General features: G+C 46.0%; 2 protein-coding genes across 2 annotated transcripts; one reads left to right on the forward strand and one right to left on the reverse strand.

Annotated features, from left to right (window-relative positions):
* The first annotated feature begins 264 nt into the window (after positions 1–264).
* On the forward strand, positions 265–9,685 carry gucy2g (guanylate cyclase 2g). The gene is made up of 22 exons (XM_018762579.2): positions 265–609; positions 827–1,175; positions 1,538–1,662; positions 2,022–2,204; positions 2,517–2,661; positions 2,873–3,008; positions 3,109–3,212; positions 3,823–3,989; positions 4,139–4,273; positions 4,360–4,443; positions 4,591–4,695; positions 4,993–5,064; positions 5,210–5,378; positions 5,488–5,640; positions 5,742–5,919; positions 6,968–7,108; positions 7,715–7,907; positions 8,014–8,188; positions 8,474–8,572; positions 8,979–9,070; positions 9,294–9,401; positions 9,515–9,685. The coding sequence occupies exons 1-22, from the start codon at positions 265–267 to the stop codon at positions 9,683–9,685; spliced, it is 3,429 nt and encodes a 1,142-aa protein (XP_018618095.1).
* A 720-nt stretch (positions 9,686–10,405) lies between these two features.
* Positions 10,406–13,689, reverse strand: tectb (tectorin beta). The gene is made up of 11 exons (XM_018762602.2): positions 13,615–13,689; positions 13,443–13,518; positions 13,052–13,242; positions 12,728–12,879; positions 12,548–12,620; positions 12,307–12,410; positions 11,516–11,599; positions 11,160–11,322; positions 10,876–10,954; positions 10,762–10,794; positions 10,406–10,600 (listed from the first exon to the last, which is right to left on the reverse strand). The coding sequence occupies exons 2-11, from the start codon at positions 13,507–13,509 to the stop codon at positions 10,527–10,529; spliced, it is 1,020 nt and encodes a 339-aa protein (XP_018618118.2). The 5' UTR covers positions 13,510–13,518; positions 13,615–13,689; the 3' UTR covers positions 10,406–10,526.
* Positions 13,690–16,552: the final 2,863 nt, after the last annotated feature.

Consider the following 16,552-nt stretch of genomic DNA (forward strand, 5'->3'; position numbering starts at 1 on the left):
AACATCCAGTGAGAGGACACGCTGGCTAAGGAGTGTATTCTGAGTGGGCATCTCAACAAGGAGTGAGCGGTTGTGAGGAGATATGCTGCTCCTTAGTAGACACAGCAAAGCAGTGTTGAGTGGTTTTCTGTGGAAGCAGGTGTCTCAGGTGATTCACTGAGCTCCTAGTGGACATACAGACAGCATCACTGGGGAGCTGCTGATCCTGGGCTCTGCTGTATAAAGAGGGCACCAACCCTGACAGCACTGTGGCTCAGAAGCAGGATGATTCAAACTCTGAAGGTGGTCATTGCTGGGCACGGAACCACAGCTTTCCTGTTGCTCCTTACTGTGGTCCTAGGCAGGACCTATGGCGCTAGGTTCCTGGTGGGCCTTCAGGCTCCACAGAACCTTTCCTACCCATTTAGTGCCCTGCGGCTGGGCAGTGCCATCCAGCTCGCTGTGAACCGGGTCAACTCAGACCAGGGCTTCCTGGGTGGCCACAACCTGGATTTTGTATACACTGACTCAGACTGCAATGCGAAGATGTCACTGGGAAGCTTCGTTGACCAAGTGTGGAGGGAGAACATCTCAGCGCTCTTTGGTCCTGCTTGCCCAGAGGAGGCAGAGGTAAAGATGAGGATCATATGTTTCAGATACTTCAAACAGTAATAATCTATATTAATTTTTTCCTCTCTGTCATCGTCCACTAAATGTTGTCCTGTGTGATATTTTTCCAACTATAGCACTGATGTTCTAAACTTCATCTTTTGTACTTTTTGAGAACAATAACAGCTTGTGATTTTCAGAAATATCCTGTCAAAAAGAGGTGATTGTTCTCGCTCAGGTTACAGGGCTCATGGCATCCAAGTGGAACATCCCAATGTTCAGTTTTGTGGGACACTCCGTGAAGATGGATGACACTACTGTATACGACACATTCGTGAAACTGGTGCCATCACTAAAAAGAACAGGGGAGGTTCTTGTTAAAACGCTTGACTTCTTTGGCTGGACCCACATAGCCATGCTTGGAGGAGGGTCTAGATCGAACACCTGGGACAAGGTGGATGAGCTCTGGAAGTCTGTTGAACAGCAGCTGGAAACCAGGTTCAATGTGACGGCAAAAATCAAGTTCGACACCAGCAACCCGGAGCTCATCCGAGTGAACGTACGGCACATCTCAAAGGTTGCTAGAAGTAAGTCGCCATAATCACTGTCCTCCATGGTTTAACCTTTGTGTTTGCTTGATAAGGAGAAGAAACATTTTTTGCCTCATTGACAGATCAGTATCAGATACCAGTGTATCTTACATCTGATAAAATTAGGCTTTGGAAAATCATAAAAGTTATATGACGGTGATCTACCTGAAGGTTATTGTTTTTAAATACAATTTTTTTCCATCCACCTAGATGTATTAGACTTCGTGCCTTTTCCAAAATGTCCAACATGTCGGCTTAGAAAACTTAAATTCTAAAATGAACTTCGGTTTATGTCGCCACAAAGTGACCTGTGTACTGCATGGCGGTCAGTTACCTGATGTCTCCCGTGTTACTCCTAGTTATCGTGGTTCTCAGCAATGCGAAAGATGCCAGTGATCTGATGCGCGAGGCCGCTAAACAGAACCTCATGGACGGAGAGTATGTGTTTCTGCTGGTTCAGCAGTTTGAGGTCAGTGGTAACATGGTGAGTAACCTGTGTGAACAAAATCTGGGAATTACATTAAATGTAAAAGTTATTTAAGGGTCTTATGATGTTTCTGTGGTGTATGTTTTGTGCTAGCAGTTCTGCAAATTTAACATGTAGGAATTGTGAAAAGTGAATCTTTCCCTCACTGCACCTGATTCATACACCACAACGCGACTGTTTTACCTTGCTTATGGAAGTATTTGTGTACATGTGTACAAACTGTCAGAATGTTTGAGTTTATTGGTTAACAGGATGCCCCCTGGGAGTCTTACATGGGTTCTGCTGGACCAAAGGGGTTCAGCGGAGATGAACAGCCCCACCCTGAAAGCGCTGTCATCTCCATCCCTTGCTAACAGGAAACCCTGTGGAAGTACATAGCCAACGATGTGAAGAACCATAACGGCCTGCGCACTTTTGACATGGTATTTGTCATTGCTCAAAAATCATATGATGCATACGATTACTCTGACTTCTTCAAGCAAGTCCACGCAAAGCTGAACAGAGCTCCATTCTACAGCAACTTGTCCTCTGAGGACGAGGTAGCACCTCCAGACTCCGGATCTACAGCACACAATGAGCCACACACATCACTTAAATATGTGGTATAATATAGGAGAAATAAGCAAAAACAGATGGTTTGTGAAACAAGTTTTAGTTAATGTGAAAAGCAATGCAGTTAACTTCCCAGCTCACCAGCTCTTGAATATCATTTGAAGGCCTCCTCAGTGAGAAGAGATATACATCAACAAACCTGGAAATGGTGTTAAAATTAATATATTGGCCTAAAGTATTCATTCAAACAGCATTGAGATTTCATAACTTTTACGTGGTTTTTTTTTCCTTGTGCCCAGGTCAGTCCATATGCTGCGTATCTCCATGATGCTGTTCTACTCTACACCATGGTCTTGAAGGAGGTCTTGAGAGATGGGAAAGACCCCCAGGATAGAGGAGAAGTTCTCCAGAGGCTAAGGCACAGAAGCAACATGACATTTTATGGTAGGTCACTGGTGATGGAGCTGCTTCTTGGACTGTCCACACCCCTTTGAAAAGCAGCTCCTCCTGGGTTCATGCATAACTGGACAGTGTGCAGAGAAAAGAACACTCACAGACACCACCAAATAAAAAGATAAATTAATGGACAGGAAGATGAACCAAGAAGTGGAACTGAATGATGGGCTAAGGGAACATATTTCTGAATGTGCTCCAGGGGCGACAGGTTTGGTGTACTTTGACCCAGAAGGAGAGAGGGTCATGGATTATTCTGTGTACGATCTGCAGCCCTCAGTAAATCTGTCCACATTCGTCCCTGTCCTGCATTTTGACAGCCGGACAAGGACACTGAGGTAAGAGCCCCAGCAGCTGCCCGAGGCGCCTCCAAAGACTGCTTTTCATGGTCCCCTTCACACACTGCTCAATTGTCACGTGGGAACACATCTCCTACAGGCCCACCTCCAAGGTCTCCTTCATCGTCTGGCCGAAAGGCAGGCCCCCCACAGACAACCCTCCCTGTGGATTCAACAACGAGATCTGCAAATGGCTGCTTGAAGGTGAGCATCATAGAGTCAACTGTTTGTTAACCAAGGGGTCTAATAATCATCACAAGGCACATGCAGATACTCCAGACACATTTAGGAAGTTGAGCGCTCCTATATGAAAAAGTCGGCAATTAAACATGAATTGCATCATTATGCGAGCCGAAATGTCAAAATAAAAGGCTGAAAGTCTAACAGTCAAAGCTGAAGGAGCCAGTTGTAACGTCCACGCCCACAACACAAGCGACAACACCTGACTCCGCGCTAGCTCCTGATTAATCGCTCACCTTATGAAGACCGTCTTCAGCTCCCGTACCGTTGCGGAATCTCGTTTGGGACAACCGCCCTTCCTCGCGTTACTTCGCACACACACTTACTCTATTCTCTGTTCACGATCTCCGGTTTTTGACTCCTTGCTTCGTTTTCTGATCATGTCCATGGATCCTCGTTCCTGTCCTGTTCACCGATCGACCGACCCTTCGCCTGTCCCTGGTTTTGAGAACTTGCCCGTTCCCTCAACTTCAGACAAACAACGCTGCACTTGGGTTCAGCCGTCCCGGCTCCCTGTGTTCCGCGTGACACCAGTTTCCCACAACTGAGGTCTTTCCCCATGTGCTCTTCTCAGACATATCTCTAACCATCCTGCTGGTGGCGCTGCCTGTGATTGTCCTGGTGGCCCTGATCGCCGTCAGCCTCCTGATGGTGCAGAAGTGTCGGCTGCAAACCCGGCTCAATGACTCTTGCTGGTGGCGGATCCACTACAGCGACATCACCGTCATAAAGGAGACCAAGGTATCCTCCCGTTGAAGTATATTTGTTTAACGTATCAGCGTCAGCATGATGGCAACACAGTCAACCTTTGGGGTCTCAGAACTCTTACATGCTGAGCCCAACTAAGTACAGCTGCATAATCTTGGCGATTGACTCTCTGAATCACACAGGGACTGCTGTCCGTGGGTACCATGGCGACCCAGAGTGCCAGTGGTGGGTCTCAGACTATCGTCTCATCCAACAGCTACGGCCTAAAGGACAACGCAGGCAAGGAGCACATCTACACCACCATTGGCCTCTATCAGGTAAGCATGGGGGCTACTGGACCACAAAGACACACGCTCACTCGTTGAGTGTTTCCTTTGGCAGCTGTGCTCTCCTGCTTCTACAGGGTAACCAGGTCGCCATCAAGTACCTTGAGAGGCAATTCATCAGTGACATCCGCAGGCCCTCCATTATTGAGGAGTTTCAAACGGTGAGATCCTCCGCCACCTGTTGTGCAGTGTCCTTGTCTATTCTGCTCAGCCGCAGTGAGAAGCTACAGTTGGACAATCCAGGCCAGCAGCTGCGGTGCATTTCTGTGAACAGTTATCCTTGATATTAATTACAACTACGACTTTAGATGCGAGAGCTGAAACACGAGAATTTGGTGCAGTTCTTTGGCGCTTGCATCGACCCACCCAACATTTGCATCGTTATGCAGTACTACAATAAGGGAAGCCTGAAGGTATGTGGGCCGTCGTGGACATGAATGTAATGCTCCAGGGCGGAGTCTTTAAGCATTTTGGGAATTTTACTATTTAATATTTACACAGACAAAAAAAACTAATGCAGTTTGTCAGCAGCAGTTAACTATTCTGTATTGTATCATTCCCTGGAACTAGAGCAGCACCCGAGAACATGCTGCAATGATATGTTTTGCGAAATAAAACAAATGCAAGTCAGATAGTTGTTTTCTTTTAGCCAGTAAAACTAGAGAAGAGATTTTACTTGGGCGCCGCCCTTTATTGTTTGTCACCGATAGGACGTGCTGAAGAACTCTGAGATCGAGCTGGACTGGATGTTCAAGCTGTCCTTGGCCTATGACATTGTCAATGTGAGAGTAAAGACACTGACACGTAGAAAACAGCCATTCTAATGGAGACACACTGTTCTGTGGTCCCGTACTTGGTTCAAGATAAGAGCACAAGCATAACAAGATCTTAAGATCTCCTCAGAGCTTTTCACTACTATCCCCATAGGGGATGGAGTTCATCCACAAAAGCAAGCTGAAATCCCACGGCAATCTGAAGCCCACCACGTGCTTGGTGGACAGCCGCCTGCAGGTGAAGCTCTCTGGGTTTGGACTGTGGGAGTTCTGCTATGGCACCAAGCACAGGCTCATTCCACTGGAGGACTCCAAATACAAAGGTTTGACCTTTCGAGTTATGTTCACGTAACGGACCTTAATGTCGACTCACCAGTTTTATCCATAGGCCTTGCAGGAGAGCATGTGTTGTATGAAAGCTTCTGATTGCAGAGCTGTACTGGATTGCTCCCGAGCTGCTCAGACAGACCCAGCTCCCCTTCAACGGAACTCCCAAAGGGGACGTCTTCAGCTTTGCCGTTGTGATGCGTGATCTGATCTACAACGGGTTCGGCCCGTATCACGACCTGCAGCTGGAACCCAAAGGTGCCTGCTTCCTGTTGGCACCACACATATCTTTGTGACGTGCCGTCATCACCGGTCCTCCGCTCACCTTTGCGTGCGGCTTATTGTTTTGCCGTTGCCAGATATCATTGGGTGCCTCCGAGAGCCCAACTCGCAAGAGCCACTCAGGCCTTCGCTCTCAGCCCAGGTGTGCGAGGAGGGCGTGATTTCCCTGCTCAGGGACTGCTGGAACGAAAACCCCGGACTGCGGCCATCTTTCACCTGCATCAGGAGGCGCCTGCGAGAGATCAGCCCCGAGAGGTCAGTGTGAGGACTCTACCTACAGGTAGAACATGGGCACAGGTAAAAAAAGGAAACCATACAAAGAATGAAAAGCTCCATACATACCTGAAGGTAATACTCAGGGAAAACTTTGCAAAATCTATAAAACATACACAATATATGCAAAATTGCCGGATATGCAGCAGGTGACCACTGGCATTAGGAGGGGGTATCGCCGAGTACTTCACAATAACCTATACAGAGCATCTGAGATAACTTGTTTCAGTAAAGGCCACTCAAGAAACACCATACTGCATGTAGACATAATTAACTTAAAATTAAGATTGCTAAATTAAATTAAATTACATTAAATAATCTAGTGATTAAAAACCTTCCAACTAACAGTATCTACACGAATAGCATCTGGTGATTGAAGTGAATGAAGCAGTTTCCACTGCATTTCTCCTTTCACACAGTAATTTTTATTTTTTTAATCACTCAGAAAGATATAAAATAAAATATATAAAAATATATAAAAATAAGAGGTAATACCATGCAGTATTTTTAGAATGGAACAGTGGGTGCTGCTTAATTCTTTAAATTCAGCAGTAGACAACGGAACTTTTTTCTGCTGCTCTTAGAATAACTTTAAACAATAATGTACTCAGACGACACACTGAATAATTACCTAAACAAGAATAAAGACTGACACAGCGTTACTCAGTTTAATGAGCAGCTGTTGCTCAGCACTACTTAATTACTAGACAACTTAATCACTATGATGTATTCAGCTCTTTCCAATTTAAGGATTATATCTGAACTTTGGATTCATTCCATTTAATTGCATCTGGTCTTTGCTGAAACTTGTCACAGATGCAATTAAATAAAATGAGATTATTATAGTAATCTGATTATAATAATAATGATAATAGTTATTATTATTATTACTAATTATATTAAAGGTTCTCTATCTTGTTGCCATGGTCACTTATTGCTCCTTAACTGGTTTCCCTCCAAAATAAATGTTTAATAATTTTGTGTACTTGCTGTAGAATTTCAAGGCTGCAAGCACTACTTTTGCTTTCAGTCATGTAAATATCTTGGACAACATGGTCAACAAGCTGGAGAAGTATGCAAATCACCTGGAGGAAGTAGTAGAGGAGAGAACCAACCAGTTGACCGCTGAGAAGACGAGAGCTGACAAGCTTCTGTCTAGTATGTTACCAAGGTAACTCCATAGTGAAATCCATGTACAGTATTTTAGGCAGATTTTGAACCAGACCACCTATGTAAATGTCTTGCCCTTCATTAGTACAACCCCAGTGCACATCTCCTACATGAAGTTAAGATGGAATAATCATTCTTTGTCGATACAGGAACGTTTGACCTTTTCCTTATGTACTTACTGCTCTAAACACACCATCCAAGCCAAACGGGCATCAATGAACACGGAATTACAATTCCACCAATGTGCATGTTGTGAGCCATGACTTTTACTCTACAGGCTAAGGGTTTCGTTGAGCATTATAATTCGTTTTGAGGAAGGTGCTGCCTGTAGCCCAGTGAATCCCTGCCTGATATAGATTTTCCTGAGAGCAACAAAGAGAAGTAAAATCCTGCTATTTCACTCACCCAAGGAAGCACAGACCAATTTGTATACTTGCTCACAACTTACCAATAATGCAGCTAAAATATTCAAGATCACACCAGGTTTTCAGATGATTTCCTCCATCCAGTACTGCTGACAACCCTTATATATACCTTGGGTCCGACAGCTCACCAGACGATTCTGTCGTTCTCACTTCCAATGCCTCTGTGCTTCCGTGCCCCACAGTTACATTGCTGAGGAGCTCATGGCAGGGAAGTCCGTGGAGCCCATGAGCTATGACATGGTGACCGTCTTCTTCTCTGACATTGTTGGCTTCACCACCATGTGCGCTATTAGCACGGCTCTGGAGGTAGTCACCCTCCTCAATGACCTCTACAGCCTGTTTGATGAAATCATAAAGCTCTATGATGTCTACAAGGTACTGTTGGCCATTGGAACATAAGCATTCGTATGAACTGCTGGTCAAAAGACTAGGCTCATCCACTATTTTGTCTACAGTCCTTTTATTTGAACACTGTCCTCAGGTGGAGACAATCGGCGATGCCTACATGGTAGTAAGTGGGCTGCCAGTCAGCAACGGTCCGCAGCATGCCAGCGAGATTGCCACTATGGCACTGCATTTCCTGTCCGCAATTGGCAGCTTCCGCATCCGGCACCTTCCACAGGAGCACCTTGCACTGCGCGTCGGCATCCACTCAGGTGCAAATATTGGGTCAGCGTTGGGTCAATATTGGGCTCCCCCGGGTTAACACCAAGACACCCTTAGGTCAACTCTAGGCCAACTTTGGGCCAGTGCTGGCTCAACAATGAGTCAGTATGAGGTCAACCCTGGATCAATGGTCAGTATTGTGGCCAAAATGATTTAGGGAGTAGATCCAAAGTTGGAACCTGTCAGCTCTTATTTTAATGTGTTTATTAAGCTTAATTTTCTGTGTATTCATTTTTATAACTTTTTCTCTTGGGGTTCTGCTTGGGGTTTTGCAGGGCCAGTGGTGGCTGGAGTGGTGGGTACCACCATGCCAAGATACTGCCTCTTCGGAGACACTGTAAACACAGCGTCACGTATGGAGAGCAATAGCTTGCGTTAGTATGCTGAAGGTCAATGAGATCAGCAAGGTCTTCCACTTTCTGCATGAATCTGCATATGCACTTCACCGGAATTTATGTACAGGGCAATGCATTTAACACTTCTTGTTCTTAAACATAAAGCACTTAATTTAAATGCATGTTCACATGATTGTATGATATTATAAGTGTATCAAGGTGTACCCTTCCATTGGGCTGATTTGGAGAGTAATGATCAAATTAATCACAATCAAATGATGTCAGTTGGCCTAATCAAAAAACAGACCATGAAAGTTCAATCGCTACCAGAAGACCTGACTAGACAAACATGCATGTCAAAGAAGTTAGAGCTGGGAGTAAAATCATCCATATGTGCTGCTGCTGAACTCATGTATGACATTCTCAGGCTAACCTTTCTGTTCAGCTCTGAAGATTCACATCTCTCAGAGCACGGCTGAAATCCTGATGAAAACTGGCACATTTGAAATAGAAGAAAGGGGAGAAGTTGAAATGAAGGTAACTCTATGGTAACATTGATTAGTTATATCTAACATTTGTGACTGCTGTTTACTTTCTATTGCACACTGAATGTTATGCACTGTGTAGAAGGTTCTTTCGTGCAGACCAGGTGATTCTGATGTTGACTGCGAAGACAGAGCATGTGCTGAATTGTTTGTGATGTCACCAAAGGAATTTTATGCCAGTGTTGATGGTGTGTAAGTGTGTGTGATGTCACCAGGGGAAGGGCTGCCAGAGGACATTCTGGCTGAAGGGGAAACAGGGTTTCCAGCCATCAACTCCCTCCCAGCGAGTCTCTGCTGTGATCCAAGTCTCAGCACACGAAGAGGTGGGACTTCAGACCACGCAGCCAATGACTGTTACGTGTATATTGGGTTCAAGTGTTGATGTCAATGTTTGTGAACCTTCTCATTTTTCCCCACTCTTGGTTTCTGGCTCCAGGAGAGGAAGAAACCAGCCATTGTGCCCACAGCTAGAGATGTAGACAGGAAGGAGAAGAAGACTCAGAGAAGCCTGCCGACTGTCGGGACCTGTGAAGCAGCAGGCACACTTCCTGTCCCGGCCCCACATGGCCCTCGTTTTCTCCAACAAGTTCAAGTGGACTGCTTGTGAAATACCTCACTGAGATACCATTTCACTTCCAGATAACTGTGAAAGCAGGAAAGAAAAGGAACTGATTACAGTGGTGTGTTATTGAAGCAGAAGTTTGATAGGTAAACTAGAGGAGCCTTTTGCTAAACCGCCTATTCTTAAGAGAAGGCTCAGATCCTTCTGATCTGCTTCCAGCTTTGTGCTGCTCCATTGTATTTTCTGTAAAATGCCATGACTGGCATGTGCAAAAGATGCTTTACAAATACAGCTACCGTTACTATGATAATGAACATAGTAAAACCATTTTGAAGAGGCATTGTTGAAATGAAACAAGAAGCAACAATCATACCATTGTTTTCAGAAATAAAAAAAGACCCGTGATAGCTGGTGTGATTGTGACCAGGTTTAACCACACTATTGAAATAAAGCATGATTAAATGCCAAAATTTATTTTTCCAGTTCATACAAAAACTAACCTTTCCATAATCTATGCACTTGTGTACAGTCCATGTATTTTACAGCTGAACAGGCGGAAAAAAACAGTTCAAATCATTTTCATTATGAGTGTTGTGCTTCACGTACGTGAGTTCATCTGCATGTAACTCCTACTTCCAGTCACAGCATCTTCCTAAGTGCTCAAGTCCATTATTTTCCATTTTTGTCAACCACTCAAGTCATTTTACCACAGTCATTATAATTAAAACCAACAGGCTACACATCATGGAGCTCTGAATGCTGAGAAGGGATGTGTAGTAAACTCCCTGAGACTGGACTGTGAGAAACACCCATCCCCTTTCTATAAGTATGTGTGAGTGTGTGTATGTGTGCTGAGCCAGGAGAGGAGATGCCACCAGGTGCGTGGTTATGCCTCTGGTGAGCGCAGGTATGACAGCAGTGCGTTCACCAGCGTGGCGCACAGGAGGCACAGTGCAGATCCTGTGGCCAACAGCAAATGGCACAGCAGGTGATTACACTCAGATACATGACACATCATCAACCTGAAAACACCCCCCGCAAAAATTTTGGTGTAACAACACATCGTATCGGTCGCATAATTATAAACTGACATCACTCTGCCCAGTAAGAGTTAGGATTACCTGCAAAATTTCGGTCACTGGACGACTCAGCAGCTGTGGGAGCAACAGAAATAAAAGGTAGTAAATTTGTAGAAAACCCTTTGACCAAAGTGTGTTCAGATGTTTCACACAAACCTCTGAGTTGAAACTCCACAGTAAGAACCCCTTCAGGAGTTTCCAGCTCAGACCGTAGACTTCTGGATGTACACGGGGCCTGAGGAGAAACCACAAGAAATGGAATGGGGGTAATGGGAACGACACTGGAAAGCAGAGATTTGATCTTCAGAGATCATTCTTACCAGCTGCTTCCTCCAGCCCCTCCCTCATAGAAACTTTGAGACTGTAAGTTTCTTGACGGTGAACATTTATGACTAAATAGGTTCTGCAAGTGTCTTCCACCACACTGTGACCTCACTCACTGGCTGGCAGAAGAGCTTCTCGCCGTCACACACTTGGACCTCACAGTGGAGCCACACGGTGGATACTTTCTCCAGCCGCTGAAAGCGGAATGAGTTGAACTTGAACATGGAGCGGCTGTCCTTGGCGTTCTCGAAAATGGTCACAGTGGAGTCTGAGGAACAGCTGAGAGCCAGAAGAATCAACAAATACATTCATACAGTAGCTCTTCAGGTCATGTAAGATCAAGGTTTAGAAGATCAAGCAAGCCACTACTGACACTCTATTGAAATTCTGCCAAAATAACTTTTACTTTTTCAAATAACAAAGTGTTAAGGCAAGTCAGGAAGAAGGTGGCAAGTCACTAAGTATACAGTACCTGTTGACTATGAGACTCCACCTCTTCCTGTCTGTAGAGTAGGGAGACGGTGTTGCCCAACAGTTGTTGATCACAACTTTGAACCTTAGAACATAGAGCAAAGAACCTAGTTTGGAGGTAAGCAAGTTTGTGTGTCATCACAGTTGCTGTCCACAGGAACACAAAATTTTGGCTTGAAGTGAGTGAAGAAAGTGAGCAATGAGTACAATCGGGTTAAAGAGAGGTAATAGCCAACAACAACCAGCAAACTGGAGTAAAGGTGAGAGAATACAAAATAGTGCCCAAAACACCAGGATTAAATAGAGAAAACACTGAATAATGTCAAACACACTGGGGTAAAAGAGAAGGGATAGACAATAATTCCCAATACACCAGAGTTTAAAACAGGTATTAACTAACAATATTTGATACAACATCATTATGGAGAGAGGAATACTTTCTCTACTAATACCAAATACACTACGGTTAAAAAGAGTGAATAGAAAGTAATATCCATTCCACTGGGGTTAAACAGAGTATTACCCAATTACCCAATAAATCCCAATACACCAAGGGTAAATACAGAGAACACCCAATAATACCCAGAAGAATGGGTTTTAAGAGAGAAAATACGACACTGATGTTAAAGAGAGGAACTGCTCAATAGCACTCAACACACCAGCACTGAAATGAATACCCAGCATGGTGAGGTTAAAGAGAGTGAATATCCAGTTAGGTCTTGTACTTTAAAAGAGTAAACATTCAATACACAAGGGCTGCAGAGAGACAATACCCAAAGTGCTCATACTGACCTACTGCTGAGTCCCTTGGCCTCTATGCCAATGAAGACCTCTGAACCAATCTCTGATGTGTCAATCACATAGGGTGCATCCTTGGCATACAGGAACTTGGAGTTCTTGGTGGAATGAAAATTAGATCTTGTGAATGGTATCAAGAACGAGTGATATGTGTGTGTGTGTTTGTTTGTGTGTGTCCTTCACAACTTCACTGAATGTGAGAAAGAGAGGGCGTGTGGATGGCTACAGTACTCACAGTGAACACGTTCATGGACAACTGAGATTTAAAAGACCCTATACTCCCGTTGTTCACATATACTGTTGCAACTCTGGAAGAAGCAAAGGAACGAGTGAAAAGGCTGCGAGTCATTGAGTCAAGACGCAGACATTCTCTACATACTTGGTTCGGGAGGGTGCGCACCTAGGTGGACCTTACCTTTGGCTGAACACGGCGTTGTTCACCAGGTAGGCTGCTCTGTACGTGCAGCTGAAGGAGTAGTTAACCGGCTGGTTCCTCACGGTCAGAGACGTGTCATTGGAGATGATATAGTTGTGAAACACATATTTGGGGTCTTTGCCATCCATGTACTGAGAACAGAAGATGTATTACAGATAGGATCCTCATGGTGTAGTATACTTTTAAATATCACAAATTCAAAAAACGTTAAAATATTAAGTAGGCTGAAGATGAAATGAGTCAAATCCTGTCCTAAACGCTTGGTGTAAGACAGTGCAGTTGCTGTTGTGTGCCGCACCTCACCTCTGACTGAGTACCACAGTAAGAGTGGTTCCTGGGTGTCAGGTCTGGGATGGAGAAGCGGTAGTACCCAGGGCTGCTGACTCCTGTGTAACAAGTGCCTCCCAGGGACAGCTGGTCAATCTCCCAGCCGTAGGGGCACTCGGGCACGTTGGCGATGATCATGTTTGGGAAACAGGAGACCATGATGTAGTCTGAAATGGGACAGACCACCATCACGGAGAGAACAACGAAACAAAGCAACCTTGTGTATAGCTGCAGTGTGCCAAAGTGACGGCAACATGAACATTCGATAGGAGCAAGACCACTGTTTGTCCTACACTATAGCTAGAGGACAGGACAAAATGGAAGAGTTTCAGTGCTGTGACATGGGTAGCCTTGCTGGAATTCTCACCTGCTTTCTGTGGGGGACATGCCCAGGCCGCAGGCAGCAGAAGCAGCAGGACGCACCCAGCAACCATTGCTTGATTCTGCAGAATATTGAACAGCTACATCACCTTTGGTCTTCAAATCTGGAGTAATGTGGAAAGGTTCCTTTCCTGAAAGTTCAATAGTAGGACACTTACCTTGAACCTAAAGCCACTTTCGGCGTTACGTGCGCTAAACAATTCACTGCTGCAGATCAGGAGATACACTATATATTAGTACACTGTCATTCCAACGATGGAAATACATACAGTGATCTCAAAACAAATAGGGTTCAACAGGCGACTCATTATTGTTTTGGATAAATGTATTTTATATAAGTATGCCTTGGGTATTCCAGAAGTATAAGTAACCGAGGTGAAGGTAAGTTCCTTGTTTAACATCTCATCAGTGTGGTCTGACGAAAAGGAGGGGACGAGAGATACTTACGACAACTTCTGGTCTGAAGAAACAGCCCTCTACAAGTGAGAAATCATAGCAGTACAACAGTGGATGTTCTTTAGGGACCTGTGGTGGTCACAGCGGGAAGCACTCAAGAAGACCACAGCGGTTAGGCTCAACTAGATGGTTACAGGCCCGAGAGGAGTCACAGCTGTTTGGGTCAACAGGATGGCTGCAGGATGCGGGGTGGTCACAGTAGTTAGCTGACAAGACGGTCACCGCACCGAGGATCTCTGCAGAAGGGTCGAGAAGATGGTCACAGCACTGACGGTCGACTTTCATACAGTTGAAAGGATGGTCAGCGCGCTGAAGACGGACACAGTGATGGCAGCAGTCGGCTCTTCTCAATCCCCTCGCACTCCAAGGTTTTTATAGGTCGTCAGGTTGACGTTACCCCCCCCCTCCGTCCACTGTACGGCCTTTTTCAGCCCACCATTGTGAGCCGCGGCACAAAAAGGTTCCTGTGTTTGATGGACATTGACATTAAAATCAGCCGTGTCCCCGGGGGGCGATGGGTCCCCCTAATGGCTGCCTGCAGACCTTTTCATCATACTGCTTTTTAGTACAGCTCTTTGATGGTCCCGTGGCGCAGGTACCAGGTCAGCACTGAGGCTTCGCCCTGTCCCGTGGAGAGAAGACAGCTCGGTCCAGGGATCGGACCCCAACTGCAATTCCCAATTTCCGCACAACGGTTCCAAAACTTCTCACCAGTTGCTCGAGCTGCAAAGGGCAGGTATGTGGGGGTCCGGGTGTGTGTGTGCGTGGGGGGGGGAATTACCTGCACTCCAGGTACCCTGGTAGATTGTTATCCTCTGAGTGCATGCCATTACACTCTCTTTTGTCCCCGTTTTAAATAGTAATGGCGGTAATGGTTTCCTGAGACCATTCACCTGCAAGCCACGCTTTAAAGTAGATGACAAAGAGATGAAGAAGAAGCGGCACCAGCCTTTAGCTGCGGGGTTTAGACATCCGTGCCATCAGAAGGGATTCGGGAGCGGCGTTTGTGTAATTGAAGATGGTGGGACTTGGTGCGTTCTCTGCTCTGTCTGAATGAGATATTTCCGCAGATGTTTAACAGTGAAATACAAACATCCGCTGTTTTCAGAAAGGGGATGAAGCTCTGCTGAGGATTACAGCGCTGAGCAAAATTCCCACGAATTGGGACGTGTGGACATTTGGACGACTGCGGACCGACCCGACTCTCGTGGCTCGTTCATACAAAGCGGCTCCTGACTGTAAAGACGCTGAATTGTGGCAGCAAAGAGTCCCAGCGAGGAGAGATGATCTTGATGACAGCCGCATATATTCCGGTCACGGAGATGGCGAATGTGCGTGAAGGTCAGAGAACACAGGGACCTCGCACAGGAGAAGCGGGTGCATGTTTCGGGACGCTCTCCACCTCACCTGATAGGATGGGATCTGGCTTCTCAACAGATTCACAGAGATCCTGTTTCAGCCCTGCAAGCGCAGTCACAATGGCTGAATGGCGTGTTTCCTCCTGCGTCTGCATACCGCCACCGAAGGCTTCGTCCTCGGCTCACCTTTTAGAAGAAATGGGCGATTCCGGGACGCCTCGGTCCCTTCAGTTTTTGTTTACCAATCCAAGAATAGGATATTAAATAGTTAAGGGAATTTTTTTGTTTGCAGTTTCAACGTTGCGCATATCCTGTTTGGCTCTCGTTTTAAACGCAACACCAATTCTGCATCGGGCTCATCATTTTCATTTCTTGGCTGGTGCCCTGGTACACCCCATGTAGCGCCGCCGCTCTCGTCACACACCGCAGGTCACACAGAGCCACACCGGACATCTCCCAGTGCAGCCTGCAGGCTCTTGACATATGTTCGGCAAACACTGCAGCAGAAGCCCCCTGCGACGGCCTGCCGGAGTTATACGCTTCTCACCACGGTAAAGCAATGCCGGTTAGAGTCCGTCGTTGCAAAAACACCATATCTCATGCACAGCACGTGAGGAAAGTAGTGGGGGGGGGGGGGGGGGGGTCACTGACGGATTCTTCCAGTTGCCGCCACAGAGATCTCGTAGGGGACACACAGCTTGACCTTGGACGTCCGGTGACCTCAGCCGGTTTGGCTGCAGCAGAAACACCGTGGCGACATTCCACGAACATAGGAAGCAAAGGCCATGAGCATGAGAACAGACTAGGGGGTTTATGTAATGTGCGGGCTGGATCCCAATCGCTGCGGCGAGCCAGCTCTGTGGGGGCAGATGGGGTTTCTGCTCACTCCTACCCCAACAATAGAGAGGGTTCTCAGTATTCACGGCGCTCCGCGATTCCGCCCCCTCCGTCGCCCCCGGTTACGCAACATTGGCACATCACATGCAACACAGATGCTGGAAGGGTTTCGCACACCAGCCAGTTCAAAGTGGCAGAGCAAACAGCCGTTACGGCTTGAGTCTTACCATTTTCTAACATCTCAGTTGCGTGATAGTCAGGATAAAAAGTGGTTAAGGAACTGGAATTATTACAAATGTGTGTGTGCGTTTCAAATCTCAGGAGCCCAGCTGCTGGCCGGGTTCTTCGACGGCACCATTCCGAAGAACATCTAGCCATATACATCTATTCCTCAGTCTACAAACCCAATTCGTTCCTTGAAATCAGCTTGAAATCAGCTGATTCG

Source organism: Scleropages formosus, chromosome 3 (genome assembly GCF_900964775.1).
Source record: "Scleropages formosus chromosome 3, fSclFor1.1, whole genome shotgun sequence".
Classification (NCBI taxonomy): domain Eukaryota; kingdom Metazoa; phylum Chordata; class Actinopteri; order Osteoglossiformes; family Osteoglossidae; genus Scleropages; species Scleropages formosus.